The 15,859-nt window shown below is 33.3% G+C and overlaps 3 protein-coding genes across 4 annotated transcripts; all 3 read left to right on the top strand.

Annotated features, from left to right (window-relative positions):
• Positions 1-1,568: 1,568 nt before the first annotated feature.
• On the top strand, positions 1,569-8,015 carry LOC112018474 (E3 ubiquitin-protein ligase HAKAI homolog). 2 transcript variants are annotated; one of them, XM_024051002.2, is made up of 4 exons: positions 1,569-1,701; positions 2,023-2,342; positions 5,395-5,453; positions 6,599-8,015. In XM_024051002.2, the coding sequence occupies exons 2-4, from the start codon at positions 2,088-2,090 to the stop codon at positions 7,785-7,787; spliced, it is 1,503 nt and encodes a 500-aa protein (XP_023906770.2). In that variant the 5' UTR covers positions 1,569-1,701; positions 2,023-2,087; the 3' UTR covers positions 7,788-8,015. The 2 variants fall into 2 exon arrangements, with proteins under 2 accessions (XP_023906770.2, XP_065617823.1); XM_065761751.1 differs by having other exon boundaries at positions 1,574-1,701; positions 2,003-2,342.
• A 1,839-nt stretch (positions 8,016-9,854) lies between these two features.
• Positions 9,855-10,337, top strand: LOC112018483 (uncharacterized). The gene has a single exon (XM_024051018.1). The coding sequence runs from the start codon at positions 9,855-9,857 to the stop codon at positions 10,335-10,337; it is 483 nt and encodes a 160-aa protein (XP_023906786.1).
• Positions 10,338-12,566: 2,229 nt separating this feature from the next.
• Positions 12,567-13,034, top strand: LOC136062563 (uncharacterized). Its single transcript, XM_065761748.1, has one exon. The coding sequence runs from the start codon at positions 12,567-12,569 to the stop codon at positions 13,032-13,034; it is 468 nt and encodes a 155-aa protein (XP_065617820.1).
• Positions 13,035-15,859: the final 2,825 nt, after the last annotated feature.

The raw sequence follows: 15,859 nt of genomic DNA on the forward strand, positions 1-15,859 counted from the left end.
GAAGAAAAAAAATGTGGCAGGAAAAAAAAAAAAAAAAAAACGGAGAGAAAGAAAGAAAGTGGTAAAAAGAAGAAAAAAAATGTGGCAGGAATAGGGGCATGCATCAATAGACCATCTTTTCCCTCCCTTTTAGCAAATCCACTCTTTGAAATCCCTAAAAGTAATAGCTAGTAGCCATTTAGGTCTATTCTCCAAAATGCACAACTTTGATGGCAAAAGCCTATGACAAGGTTGTTTAAGTTGGGGTTTGGGTTCTTTCTTAGTTTACTTATCCTATGGGAGGATTTAATACTTGATTTTAATTGCAAATATATTTGATTTCTCTTATTATAACTTATATTTTCCATATTTAGTCATTCTGCTGTAGCATATTTTTATCACGTCTGCTGCATCAGTTGTTCTGCTGTGGTGTCTTTACTTGCTGTACTAGTTATTTTGCCGTAGTACCTTTTTATTATATTTACCACGATAACTATTATACTAGCTAAACCTTTTCTGCCAAAACTTTCTTTTTTATTTGTTATTACATGTTTTACTTTGACACAAACTAATTATTATCCTGTCATAAGTATATATATACATATATCTTGTCTCTCATGTCCTGCAGAATATATTTTATAGATGTATATGTGAATACGTATAAGTATATATACTCATATATGTATGTATATATATTTGAGAATATGCTAACTCATTTAAACTAACATTTTTTTGATGGGTATTTTCTTTGGATTTTAGATTTGTTTATGTGCAGGAAGTAGAAAAGTATTTTTGCGGTAAGAAAAATGAAGAGTATTAATTCACGTTGTAGAAAGCTTTACTTGCTACACAACAGAAAATTTTACTACGCAACAGACAGCTTTACTGCACAGCAGAAAGTTTTATTGTACAATAGACGGTTTTACTATACGGCAGAAAGTTTTACTGCACAACAGAAAAGTCAAACCTATGGCAGAAACCGGAGAAAAGTTCCTTTTGTGGCAGAAACGTCAATCCTACAGTAGAAACTAGCAGTGGCAGAAACAGAAAAGTCAAGAGAAAAGTTCTTTCTGCGGCAGAAACTGGAGAAAAGTACCTTCTGCGGCAGAAACAGAGAATAAGCCCACTTTGTAGCGTCTTTCCTTGGACTTGGACTCAACATTTGTGCACAAACCGAACCAAATTGAGTTACAATTGGACTGATCTCAACTTCCATAGATAGGTGATTTAAACAAGGAAAATTTGCACAACGACTATAAAAGTGCTCTTAGATTGACTATTTGTGGGGCCTAACTCAGGTGAAAGAGGTGTTATTTATTTGTTTATTTTTGAAATAGAGAGAGGGGTTATTAAAAAAATAAAAAATAAAGGGCCTTGTAAATTTTAATCATGGTTTTTAAAACCAAATTGGACTAATTGAATCAATCGGGAAAAAACCAATAAAAATTAGGAGCCAGACCTATTTTCTGTTCTTTAACCATTTAGGTTTTTAAAACCATGCTTGTAATTACCATTATTTAAAAGGGTAAAATTATTTTTAACAAAAAAATTATATTCCTAAAAAAAAAAAAAAGGTAAAAAGAATAAAATTATATTTCCGATAAACGTCTACCAGTTCAAAACTCTGCGTTTTGTTGAAGAAGAAAAAAGAAGAAGAGAAGCAACGGAGAACAACGACAAAGAACAAACACAGATCGGCGAAACCACAGCGATTACCATAGTGTAAGCTTTTCTTCAGTTCTTTTATTTTTCTTTTACTTTTTTTTTTTCATATATTATTGGTCGAAAATTATTATTATTTTTATTATCTTAGTCTTAGGGTTCTATCTGAAACAAAATTTGTTCGTTTGTTACTATAAATTGTGTTCTTTGTTACTATATGCTTGAATTTATCAAGAAAGGAAAAATAATGCTTTGTGAATGTGGTTTTGGATTTGTGAAAACCAAACACGGCCTTATCAGATTGATTGATTGATTGTTTGTTAATTGTTAAATTAGAGGTAAAGGAATTGATTTTTTTTAGTTACATGATTGATTTTGAAGGGAATTGAGGAGAACAAGTGAAGAAGAAGAGAGAGAGAGAGAGAGAGAGTAGTTGGGTGTTAAAGATGCTTCAGATTCGGCTTAGCAAGGCTCCGGCTGCAGAAGGTGTTGGAGGGACGAAGCCCTTGCCAGTGGATACTGTGACAGTGGCGTGCCCTGACCACCTTGTCCTTGCTGAACTCCCTGTGGCAAAGGGCATTGGTGCAGCCACTTCTGCTTCCCTTGTCAAGACTGTTGGTCGTAGGTCCCGCCGTCCGCTCGGTGAGCGAGTCCACTTCTGCGTTCGTTGTGATTTCCCGGTCGCTATCTATGGACGCCTGGTACTTACACTCTTCTCACAGTTGCCATTGAACTTTCTGTTTCATAATGATGGTCTTTAGTATGATATGTTTTATATCAAATTTCATTTTTTAGCATTATTTTTAGTACAAGGATTTTCTTCCATAAGGAATGAATGAATTGATTAAAAATCTTAACACGAACGCTAAATATATCATCCCTTTCTGAGGGGCTGGTATTGTATAAAATCTTCAAATTATGGGATTTTGATAATAAAGAGAATCTGCCTAGCATTGCCTAAGGATCGAAATAACATTAAAAACCTTTTTAAAAAAAATCTCAAATGTAATTAGTTATTTGATATACAATTTCACCATGTCTAAAGAGCCCCTCTCACTATGATAAACTTACAAGGTAAATGAAAATCTAAAGTCGTGCACCAAAAAAAAAAAAAAAAAAACTGACGGAGAGCCAACTAACCTGGTTACGGTAGATGATATATCCAAGGCAGAAGTAAACTAAGAGGAAGGGTAGAATTAGTGGAGCAAGAAAAAAAAATGTGATACCAAGAAGTCCAAAGAATAGAAATCCTGGAATGTCCCTGTGGTAAGGAATAGGATGAACTACAAGTTCATCATCTGTACTGCTTTTACATGGTGTTGTTATTAGACTGCCAATAAGGTGGATTAAGCAAAAGAGTTCCGATGAAGTTATTGTCCATCCAGATGTGACAACATGAGCAGTGAAAAATGATGCCTACAGTAACAATTGGTGTTTCACAAGCCTAACTCTACGTTGGTACTTGAAATCTACAGCAAGCGGCCTTACAGGAAGGACAGGCGCATTGGTAAAGTTCATATCTTGTTGGATAGTTTGATGGATAAAACTCAACACGTTATGGCATTTCATGTGCGTGATTCGTCAGGCATGCCTCATGGGATTCTTAACCTTGGTGTAATGAATTTGGATGGTTTGTTCAATCGTTCTATACCGACTTTTCTTGGTTCAAGCTTGGCTATTGACTATAGGAAGTTGATGGGTGTCAAGTAGGGCTATAAATTGATGGGTTGATGGGTGGCAAGTGAAGGATTATGCAAGCTTGATGTAGATCAAAATCTGCAATTTTTGTTATTTATTATTTTTAGTATTTTTTGATGTAATTTTTAAAATTTTAAGTTTAGGGTTATTATTAGGTGTATTTAATACTTTTTTAGTCAAATTATATCTATTAAGATATCTATTAGCATTTTTTTTTTCTTCTCTCCAAGCCTGTAAACGAAATATATTTTGCTTCTTGTGACTTTTGGTTTGAGTTAGCTGATATCAAAATCTTGTCTTTACCTTGGTTTGACGTGACAACAGTCACTCTAGTGATGATGAAGTTGGTGAAGCAAGTTGAGTTCCTTCAATTTCGTGAAAAAAATCCATTCCATTCTTTGTTCTTGCTACGAAGTCATTCCACGGCAACACCCACCAATCTATTCAGAGACACATTCCTAAATACAAAAAAATTATGCGAAAATTGAATTATTGATTGGATTCTTGATTTGAAAGAATATTTTTATTATTGGGAGATAAGTGATGAAGAAAAAGTATATTTGATGAATTCAATAGTATTTTAAACTTTCTGATAAATTCGTTAGTATTTTAAACTTATAATATCAGTTTTATGATGATTGTCCCAGGTTAAAATATCAATTGGTTGTTAGTGTAGGCAAAGATTAAATCCTTCGTATAAAGCTGATTATAAGATATGTCTTGATCTTTCTCATCAGACGATTATGATGACAGCCTTTCATTGGCTGCAAATCTGCAAAGTTACTAAGTTTTTACTTTTTGTAATGACAACTTCTAAGTTGTGACAATTTTATGCGAAAGACTACCTCAGAAGTGAGAAAAGAATAATGCACCAGATAGCAGATATCATGGGAGTCAGTGCAAAAAACAATTTCTAAGATATAATTTGATTTTAAAGGCAAACATGTTTTAATATGAGTTTCAGAAGCACATCTGCCTCCTGGAGTGCTGAAGCTTGGAGGAAGTTATATTCTGGTAGTGACAGGTCATAGTTGTTAGATTGTGCAATTCAAATCACTAAATCTAATAAATTGACTTTACTAAAACCAATTCAATCTCATAGACAATCAAAAAGTCGATCTGATCATGAGCCCAATCATGCTTAGTATATGAATCCGTATCTGGGATGTGGGGGGAAAAAACTGACAAATCCTTCTTTTTGTTTTAGGTTTTAATTTTCTTCAATTCTTACTTATAAGGCTATGAAATATTCAAATGCATGTGTTTTTTAAACCCTTTATCGTGTTTAACTCATTCAACCATCCTTGACATTTAAAACTTCAAGGCTTAGCTATAAAATCATAGGGATATCTTAAATAATCTTGTTTGATATTGAACTGTCACAAGCAGCTCCTTCTTTAGGGGCATTTTGTGCATCAAATAATGATCTCTGAGAAATGCTAAAGGTTAGGACGGTTTCTAAGCCACTCCTCCTAGGACCTTACTAAGACGGATCCATAACTAGATAATTATCTTTAAATAATGTTTTCCAACAACTATAAGATATTTTCATGTGGCCATCTTTCCAATTCAAACATATTCAGAATTTCATGCGGCTTCCTTCTGATAAATTGGCAATGGGGTGTTATTTGTGCGGTTTTACTTGTTCAGTTGATGTGATATAATCCTTTGTTAACTTTTGGGTCCTCGTTTCACCTTTTTGTTTCTTGTAAATACATTACTTTGTGGAAAGCTCAGGGAGTTTTTAATAATAATTCAATTAGTGGTTATTTTGCTGTGTGCTCAGTTGTTTTACTCTGTATTTTTCGTATGCATTCATATATTTTGAGGGACACTTACTAAAAGGAATTGAAAAGTTTGTTACCCCTCATTAGAGCCATGTTATGTAGTTGGGTGCTGATTATCAATTCCATATGTAGAAGTGTGAGCCCTATCAAAATGAAGGCTGCTTGTATCTGTTTCTTTTCAGTTTAGCTGCATAGAACATGTATACTAGAAGTGTTTTTGTAGCTTTGTGTGAATTTATCCTTGTCTAACATGTTTATGCTCTTGCAGAGCCCTTGTGAGCATGCCTTCTGTCTTGATTGTGCTAGGAGTGATTCAATTTGCTACCTGTAAGTGGATATCTGATCTGCTCATCACTAAGATAAATAACTTGCTTCTTTCTTGTATCATAGCGATGCGCTACTCAATATTATGTTGTGTGACTTTTTCTTTCCTTTTAGCACCTTGCTAAAAAGCAAATATGCAATATTTTTTTAGGGTTTTTATAGTACTTATGAATTTAATCACTTGTTTGTGCCCACTTTCTTTCACTCTTGCACGTGTACTTAGATGATTTATTGTGATTTTGAGGTTCTCCACTTACAATCAGTTTCAACTCATGAATGATTTCTAGAGTTGCCAAAGACCTAGGAATATTACAGAAGCTGGGTTTTCACTTAAAAAAAGGGTGCTCAAATGGTACCTCCCCCTATAAGAGCAAGTTGGTGAGGTGGATGAGACAAAAAATAGCATTAGTAGAAGCAGTAAAAAAAAAAAAGGGTGCTCAAATGGTACCTCCCCCTATAAGAGCAAGTTGGTGAGGTGGATGAGACAAAAAATAGCATTAGTAGAAGCAGTAAAAAAGGACATGTCAATTAAAGAAGTAACTGCGAGTATGACTTCAAATAAAATCTAAAAACAGAATGGAAGAAAACAATATACGGAGCCAACCCTAACTAATTTTTTATGGATGTATAGTCAACCCCAAAAAATTTGGGACCTAGGCTTTGTCATTGTATTCAAGGGAGGAGGCCACCAAATACCTTCTCCTCACTTCTTACACAGATTCAAACCCGGATACTCTTTAAATGAGGAAAAGTGCATTTATGTTATTGAGTCCTTCTGGCACTGCTCAGGTGCGGGAGTCACTGAAGAAAAAAAAAAAACCTACTTTCCAGGTTTTTTTTTATATTCTCGTGCTAGTTACCTCACATGATTTTAAGCTGTATCTATTTAGCACTTAGGATTTAAGAATCAAATTCTTAGAACATTGTGGAATGGGCTGTTGGAACAACTAATCTATTAGCAATCAGTCTTGTGACAAGATAAAAACTGTGCTGATATATATATATATATATATATATATTCTAATAGAGTGTCTATATTACTATAAATTTCTGTGAGACTTTATGTCCACCAATTTAAAGCCTTTTGTGCTAGAATCTGTGAAATGATATGAGCTAAGCTGTCATTTCTTGCCTGTTGTTGAATACAGTTGTGATGAACGTATACAGAAGATTCAGACAATTAAAATGATGGAAGGGATCTTCATCTGTGCAGCACCTCATTGTCTAAAGTCTTTTCTGAAGAGGTCTGAATTTGAATCTCACATCAATGAGAGCCATGCTGACCTTCTTCAACCCAATGCTGAGAAAGAAGATGGAAATGAATCAGAGTCTCAGAGTGTTAAACAATCTGGAGCTTCTGAATCCACAGCCCGGGCTCCCCCAAGGCCAGTCTTTTCTCCTGGTTCAAATTCCCAGATTCATGATCGTGAAGACAAAACTCGTCGACAGCAACCTAGAGAACCACCACCTTCAAGGCCAAATGTACAGCCAAAGCAACCACAAAGTTTTGGACAAGTACAAAATCATCCATCAGAGCTCCAACCAGATAACAACCGACCGCAAGGATTTGACAGGCTGGGTCCTCAAAACCGATTCCATCAACAGGGTTTTGATACCCAAGGTGGCCCACAACAAGAGTCTGGTCAGTTTCCAGACAAGCAGCAGGGAATCCTATCTGAGAACCAGTTTCCTGAATACCCACCTATGCATTCCATTCAGACACCTAATTTTGCTGTGCCAGTCAATACAAATCCAATGCTAAATCCCCCTCCACCTTTTGGTTACCCTCCTTTCCAGACTGAGGGAGGTCAACCATTTTATGGTGCTCCCTATGAGGTGACAAGGCAAGATTCAGCTTCAGAAGTAGGAGCGGAACAGGGGTCATTGTTGGGTTTCCCACCAGTTCAAGTGGGTGGTGTAAATTTCTCAGGAACTTATGCTCAACCCTGGAATGGAGGCTATGTTGGTGCGCCTTTTGAGCATCCACACGGTGGTCATGGAATGTTAGATGGCTTTGCTAATGCATCAGATTCTCATGGGAAAGCTGCATTCCATCAAGGTGACTATGGACGCAATTCTGGAGGTTTGCTTTTAAATCCTCCACCTTTGGCTAACAAGGGCGTGGAACAAGCACAGAGTGGCAATGCGATGGATCCAAGGGATGGCAAGGGTATTTTGGCACCACAGCCCATGACACTCCCACCGCCACCGCCACCACCACCCCCACCTCACCAGTCCCAGCTTAAAAGGAAGTTCTATCCTGAATCAAGCCGTGATGGACAGGGCTATGGCTGGCAGCATGAGAACCGTGACAGTTTTGGGAGTGGCCAGGACTAGCAAATCTGCCATTTTAACTTTTATAAATTTTCCTTTTGAACTCATTGCATCAATCAAATTAGTTCGTTGTGCCTATTTTTTAATTAGTTCCATGAGAGCATTTATTTCATCCTTTGCCGGTCCAGTTTTGTATATATATTTTGATTTGGTGCCAAATCGGGGAAATTTATTCATCAAAACACATGATTAGATAATATATTACTGGTTGCCTGATCAGAAAGTTGGATATATTCACTTGTGCTCGCTTCCCTCTTCCCCCTTTTTGAACTAACCAGGCCACAAGGGCTCGAGCTCATGGGAAAATATCAATAATGGTTCCACGAAGCTGCCTTTATCCTCTCTGTTTGGGAAAATTCTAACTCCCAAAATGGTACAACTTGTGCTACAATTGTTCACGTTGTAAATTATGAATGGTTAAAAAAAAAAAAAAAGGTCTATATAAAAAGATTTGGTGCCAAATCGGGGAAATTTATTCATCAAAACACATGATTAGATAATATATTACTGGTTGCCTGATCAGAAAGTTGGATATATTCACTTGTGCTCGCTTCCCTCTTCCCCCTTTTTGAACTAACCAGGCCACAAGGGCTCGAGCTCATGGGAAAATATCAATAATGGTTCCAGGAAGCTGCCTTTATCCTTTCTGTTTGGAAAAATTCTAACTCCCAAAATGGTACAACTTGTGCTACAATTGTTCACGTTGTAAATTGTAAATGGTTAAAAAAAAAAAAAAAGAGGGTCTATATAAAAGTAACAAGTAATTAATTACCGTTTAACATGTAAAATAATTGTGGCAAAAATTGTGGCAATTTATGTAGTACTAGAACTATGTTTGGGTTGAGCAGAAGTTAGCCTTTCTCAAAGAGTCAAGAATAATGTGAAAAAGTTACAGTAGTTTTTTTTTGCAGTCAAGTCCCAAATAATAATCCAATTGTTATTCTTAAATCTTAATTATAATTTAATTCATAGCCTCAGGATAAGTTTGTTTGGAGCTCTAAGGATGAGTTGACTTGTTAATTGTTTAGAATAAAAGTAAATTTTTATTTCCCAAGTTTTAAAAAAATTTATTCGTAATAAAGAATGTTTTTAAAAATTTAAAATATTACTCCAACTGAAATTCTCTTACCAAGTATTTCAAGAAACTTAGAATAAATTTATTATTTTATTATAAATATTTTGATCATATATCATAATTCTGTGTTTTATTTTAACACATCCTATATATGTATATATAATGTATTTACCTAAAAAAAGAGTTAATACATTTTTGTGATATGCCTATTTAGGTGATATTTTTTATTTTATTTTATTTTATTTTATTTTACTACTAGAATCTTCCAAGTATATCTTCAAATAAACCTTGCACGAGTCAATGACTTCGAAGCAACAATATAATCCTTTTACAACATCACTACCAATCGTGCACATAGATAAGACTTCATATGCATACAAACAGTGTTTCTCTCTGAAAGCTAATAGGAATAGGATTTTTTAATCATATATATTCAAACCGACCAGTTTCTTTCTATGTAACTAGGAAGTCGATAGCTACTAGGAATAGGATCTTTAATCATATATATATATATATATATTATATTGCCCTACAGCCCGAGAACTCAACCTAGGCCATCCTATTCTTCTCATCTTCTTCTTCATCAATTACCTTTGTTTCCTTGTGTCACGGTCATGTTTATGGCCATGGCAACTCCACCTAAACCAACAGTTATTGAGATCAATCTCATCTCTGCACAAGATTTGCCTTCATAAAAATAAACTAAATAGTAAAATAAGTAGACTTTTTTTTTTTTTTTACTTTGGAGCCAAACACACCATAAGTCAAAGCCTAATAGGATTTTTTTTAATCATATATATTCAAACCGACCAGTTTCTTTCTATGTAACTAGGAAGTCGATAGCTACTAGGAATAGGATCTTTAATCATATATATATATATATATATATTATATTGCCCTACAGCCCGAGAACTCAACCTAGGCCATCCTATTCTTCTCATCTTCTTCTTCATCAATTACCTTTGTTTCCTTGTGTCACGGTCATGTTTATGGCCATGGCAACTCCACCTAAACCAACAGTTATTGAGATCAATCTCATCTCTGCACAAGATTTGCCTTCATACAAAGAATCAAGCATCAAAACCTACGTGGTCGCATGGATTAGCCCGCAAAAAAAGCTTACTTCAAGGGTTGACTATGCCGGAAACAAGAACCCCACATGGAACGACAAGTTCATATTTGCAATCAATAAAGACTTGGTGTTTCACAAGCCTAACTCTACGTTGGTACTTGAAATCTACAGCAAGCGGCCTTACAGGAAGGACAGGCGCATTGGTAAAGTTCATATCTTGTTGGATAGTTTGATGGATAAAACTCAACACGTTATGGCATTTCATGTGCGTGATTCGTCAGGCATGCCTCATGGGATTCTTAACCTTGGTGTAATGAATTTGGATGGTTTGTTCAATCGTTCTATACCGACTTTTCTTGGTTCAAGCTTGGCTATTGACTATAGGAAGTTGATGGGTGTCAAGTAGGGCTATAAATTGATGGGTTGATGGGTGGCAAGTGAAGGATTATGCAAGCTTGATGTAGATCAAAATCTGCAATTTTTGTTATTTATTATTTTTAGTATTTTTTGATGTAATTTTTAAAATTTTAAGTTTAGGGTTATTATTAGGTGTATTTAATACTTTTTTAGTCAAATTATATCTATTAAGATATCTATTAGCATTTTTTTTTTCTTCTCTCCAAGCCTGTAAACGAAATATATTTTGCTTCTTGTGACTTTTGGTTTGAGTTAGCTGATATCAAAATCTTGTCTTTACCTTGGTTTGACGTGACAACAGTCACTCTAGTGATGATGAAGTTGGTGAAGCAAGTTGAGTTCCTTCAATTTCGTGAAAAAAATCCATTCCATTCTTTGTTCTTGCTATGAAGTCATTCCACGGCAACACCCATCAATCTATTCAGAGACGCATTCCTAAATACAACTAAATTATGCGTAAATTGAATTATTGATTGGATTCTTGATTTGGAAGAATATTTTTATTATTGGGAGATACGTGATGAAGAAAAAGTATATTTGATGAATTCAATAGTATTTTAAACTTTTTGATAAATTCGTTAGTAATTTAAACTTGTAATATTTGTTTTATGATGATTGTCCTAGGTTAAAATATCAATTGGTTTTTAATGTAGGCAAAGATTGAATCCTTAATATAAAACTGATTACAAGATATATATGTCTTATTTGATTTATTAACTTAAACACTTCATTACTATAACAATTTATAGTAAGGATCTTTTTAGTTGGTTCGTAACTTCAAATTTTAATATGATTGAATCTATTCTAAATTTGACATGACCTAGTCATAGTGGATAGCCAAGATCATCTATATATTATTATTATTATTATTATTATATATATAAAACCAAAGCTTTTAAAGCTCCCACAATTTTTCATATCACCATTATTTTCTTTTTCTTTTTATTTTAAATTCTTTTTATTCTAGGTTTTATATCTTATATATTTATTATTTCTCTTTTCAGTGTTACAATAGTTTAGTTTAAATAAAACTCTATTAGGCATATTTTGTTGGTCTCTTTAGAACTTATCACATCATTATTATTATCTATATATAATATAAAATTGAAGATTAAAAATTAATTATAATTTTTTAAGATACCTCACGTTAGAATTATAAAAAAAAAAAAAAAAAAACTTTAGGCTTAAGAAAAAAAAGAGAGAGACTCCTGGTAGGACTCTCTCTTCTCTCCTTAAAACCCTAACAATTACCATCTCAAAACCCTAAACTTAACTTCACTTTAAGATTTAAAAAATAAGCAGAAGAGAGACTCACGTTGAAAAAAAAAAATGTAGGTTTTTTCTTTTTTTTTTCAAACTCATGTAGTAGTTTGCTTGCACACACACTAAACTCATGTGTGCAAGCAAACTACTATATAATGTATTTACCTAAAAAAAGAGTTAATACATTTTTGTGATGTGCCTATTTAGGTGATATTTTTTATTTTATTTTATTTTACTACTAGAATCTTCCAAGTATATCTTCAAATAAACTTTTCACGAGTCAATGACTTCGAAGCAACAATATAATCCTTTTACAACATCACTACCAATCGTGCACATAAATAAGACTTCATACGCTTACAAAAGTGTTTCTCTCTGTATTAACTATTAAGTAGAAAGTTAATAGGAATAGGATTTTTTAATCATATCATTCAATATTCAACATCACTACCATCGTGCACATAAATAAGACTTCATATGCCTACAAACATTGTTTTTTTCATATTAATTATTAAGGGTTGTTTGAGATCTGCTTATTTTGTTGAAATTAAATTTTTTTGTTAAAAATACTTTAGATAAAGTAAAAGTTAGCTGATATAGTATAGTGAGACCTATAAATATACAAAAAGTGCAATGGCATAAATAGTAACAAAAATAAATTAAATAGTAAAATAATAGACTTTTTTTTTTTTTTTTAATTTGGAGCCAAACACACCATAAGTCAAAGGCTAATAGGATTTTTTTTAATCATATATATTCAAACCGACCAGTTTCTTTCTATGTAACTAGGAAGCCGATAGCTACTAGGAATAGGATCTTTAATCATATATATATATATATATATATATATATATTTGCCCTACAGCCCAGAACTCAACCTAGGCCATCCTATTCTTCTCATCTTCTTCTTCATCAATTACCTTTGTTTCCTTGTGTCACGGTCATGTTTATGGCCATGGCAACTCCACCTAAACCAACAGTTATTGAGATCAATCTCATCTCTGCACAAGATTTGCCTTCATACAAAGAATCAAGCATCAAAACCTACGTGGTCGCATGGATTAGCCCGCAAAAAAAGCTTACTTCAAGGGTTGACTATGCCGGAAACAAGAACCCCACATGGAACGACAAGTTCATATTTGCAATCAATAAAGACTTGGTGTTTCACAAGCCTAACTCTACGTTGGTACTTGAAATCTACAGCAAGCGGCCTTACAGGAAGGACAGGCGCATTGGTAAAGTTCATATCTTGTTGGATAGTTTGATGGATAAAACTCAACACGTTATGGCATTTCATGTGCGTGATTCGTCAGGCATGCCTCATGGGATTCTTAACCTTGGTGTAATGAATTTGGATGGTTTGTTCAATCGTTCTATACCGCTTTTCTTGGTTCAAGCTTGGCTATTGACTATAGGAAGTTGATGGGTGTCAAGTAGGGCTATAAATTGATGGGTTGATGGGTGGCAAGTGAAGGATTATGCAAGCTTGATGTAGATCAAAATCTGCAATTTTTGTTATTTATTATTTTTAGTATTTTTTGATGTAATTTTTAAAATTTTAAGTTTAGGGTTATTATTAGGTGTATTTAATACTTTTTTAGTCAAATTATATCTATTAAGATATCTATTAGCATTTTTTTTTTCTTCTCTCCAAGCCTGTAAACGAAATATATTTGCTTCTTGTGACTTTTGGTTTGAGTTAGCTGATATCAAAATCTTGTCTTTACCTTGTTTGACGTGACAACAGTCACTCTAGTGATGATGAAGTTGGTGAAGCAAGTTGAGTTCCTTCAATTTCGTGAAAAAAATCCATTCCATTCTTTGTTCTTGCTATGAAGTCATTCCACGGCAACACCCATCAATCTATCAGAGACATTCCTAAATACAAAAAAATTATGCGTAAATTGAATTATTGATTGGATTCTTGATTTGAAAGAATATTTTTATTATTGGGAGATAGTGATGAAGAAAAAATATATTGATGAATTCAATAGTATTTTAAACTTTTTGATAAATTCGTTAGTATTTTAAACTTATAATATCTGTTTTATGAGGATTGTCCAGGTTAAAATATCAATTGGTTTTAGTGTAGGAAAGATTAAATCCTTAATATAAAGCTGATTAAAGATATGTCTTGATCTTTCTCATCAGACGATTATGATGACAGCCTTTCATTGGCTGCAAATCTGCAAAGGTACTAAGTTTTTACTTTTTGTAATGACAACTTCTAAGTTGTGACAATTTTATGCGAAAGACTACCTCAGAAGTGAGAAAAGAATAATGCACCAGGAAGCAGATATCATGGGAGTCAGTGCAAAAAACAATTTCTAAGATATAATTTGATTTTAAGGCAAACATGTTTTAATATGAGTTTCAGAAGCATATCTGCCTCCTGGAGTGCTGAAACTTGGAGGAAGTTATATTCTGGTAGTGACAGGTCATAGTTGTTAGATTGTGCAATTCAAATCACTAAATCTAATAAATTGACTTTACTAAAACCAATTCAATCTCATAGACAATCAAAAAGTCGATCTGATCATGAGCCCAATCATGCTTAGTATATGAATCCGTATCTGGGATGTGGGGGGAAAAAACTGACAAATCCTTCTTTTTGTTTTAGGTTTTAATTTTCTTCAATTCTTACTTATAAGGCTATGAAATATTCAAATGCATGTGTTTTTTAAACCCTTTATCGTGTTTAACTCATTCAACCATCCTTGACATTTAAAACTTCAAGGCTTAGCTATAAAATCATAGGGATATCTTAAATAATCTTGTTTGATATTGAACTGTCACAAGCAGCTCCTTCTTTAGGGGCATTTTGTGCATCAAATAATGATCTCTGAGAAATGCTAAAGGTTAGGACGGTTTCTAAGCCACTCCTCCTAGGACCTTACTAAGACGGATCCATAACTAGATAATTATCTTTAAATAATGTTTTCCAACAACTATAAGATATTTTCATGTGGCCATCTTTCCAATTCAAACATATTCAGAATTTCATGCGGCTTCCTTCTGATAAATTGGCAATGGGGTGTTATTTGTGCGGTTTTACTTGTTCAGTTGATGTGATATAATCCTTTGTTAACTTTTGGGTCNAGGATAAGTTTGTTTGGAGCTCTAAGGATGAGTTGACTTGTTAATTGTTTAGAATAAAAGTAAATTTTTATTTCCCAAGTTTTAAAAAAATTTATTCGTAATAAAGAAAGTTTTTAAAAATTTAAAATATTACTCCAACTGAAATTCTCTTACCAAGTATTTCAAGAAACTTAGAATAAATTTATTATTTTATTATAAATATTTTGATCATATATCATAATTCTGTGTTTTATTTTAACACATACTATATATGTATATATAATGTATTTACCTTAAAAAAGAGTTAATACATTTTTGTGATGTGCCTATTTAGGTGATATTTTTTATTTTATTTTATTTTACAACTAGAATCTTCCTAGTATATCTTCAAATAAACCTTTCACGAGTCAATGACTTCGAAGCAACAATATAATCCTTTTACAACATCACTACCAATTGTGCACATAAATAAGACTTCATATGCCTACAAATAGTGTTTCTCTCTGTATTAACTATTAAGTAGAAAGCTAATAGGAATAGGATTTTTTAATCATATACATTCAATATTCAACATCACTACCAATCGTGCATATAAATAAGACTTCATATGCCTACAAACAGTGTTTTTTTCTATATTAATTATTAAGAGTCTGTTTGAGATCTGCTTATTTTGTTGAAATTAAATTTTTTTTGCTAAAAATACTTTAGATATAGGTAAAAGTTAGCTGATATAGTATAGTGAGACCTATGAATAGTATCAAAAAGTGCAATGGACCATAAATAGTAACAAAAATAAACTAAATAGTAAAATAAGTAGACTTTTTTTTTTTTTTTACTTTGGAGCCAAACACACCATAAGTCAAAGCCTAATAGGATTTTTTTTAATCATATATATTCAAACCGACCAGTTTCTTTCTATGTAACTAGGAAGTCGATAGCTACTAGGAATAGGATCTTTAATCATATATATATATATATATATATTATATTGCCCTACAGCCCGAGAACTCAACCTAGGCCATCCTATTCTTCTCATCTTCTTCTTCATCAATTACCTTTGTTTCCTTGTGTCACGGTCATGTTTATGGCCATGGCAACTCCACCTAAACCAACAGTTATTGAGATCAATCTCATCTCTGCACAAGATTTGCCTTCATACAAAGAATCAAG

This window comes from Quercus suber, unplaced genomic scaffold (assembly GCF_002906115.3).
Source record: "Quercus suber isolate HL8 unplaced genomic scaffold, Cork oak 2.0 scaffold_427, whole genome shotgun sequence".
Taxonomy (NCBI): domain Eukaryota; kingdom Viridiplantae; phylum Streptophyta; class Magnoliopsida; order Fagales; family Fagaceae; genus Quercus; species Quercus suber.

Excerpts from the sequence above, each read along its gene's own strand:
- LOC136062563 (XM_065761748.1), top strand. The coding sequence starts at position 12,567 with ATGGCAACTCCACCTAAACCAACAGTTATTGAGATCAATCTCATCTCT.
- LOC112018483 (XM_024051018.1), top strand. The coding sequence starts at position 9,855 with ATGGCAACTCCACCTAAACCAACAGTTATTGAGATCAATCTCATCTCT.
- LOC112018474 (XM_024051002.2), top strand. The coding sequence starts at position 2,088 with ATGCTTCAGATTCGGCTTAGCAAGGCTCCGGCTGCAGAAGGTGTTGGA. Across the intron at positions 2,343-5,394 it reads TCGCTATCTATGGACGCCTG|AGCCCTTGTGAGCATGCCTT; the intron begins GTACTTACACTC and ends ATGCTCTTGCAG. Across the intron at positions 5,454-6,598 it reads AGTGATTCAATTTGCTACCT|TTGTGATGAACGTATACAGA; the intron begins GTAAGTGGATAT and ends TGTTGAATACAG.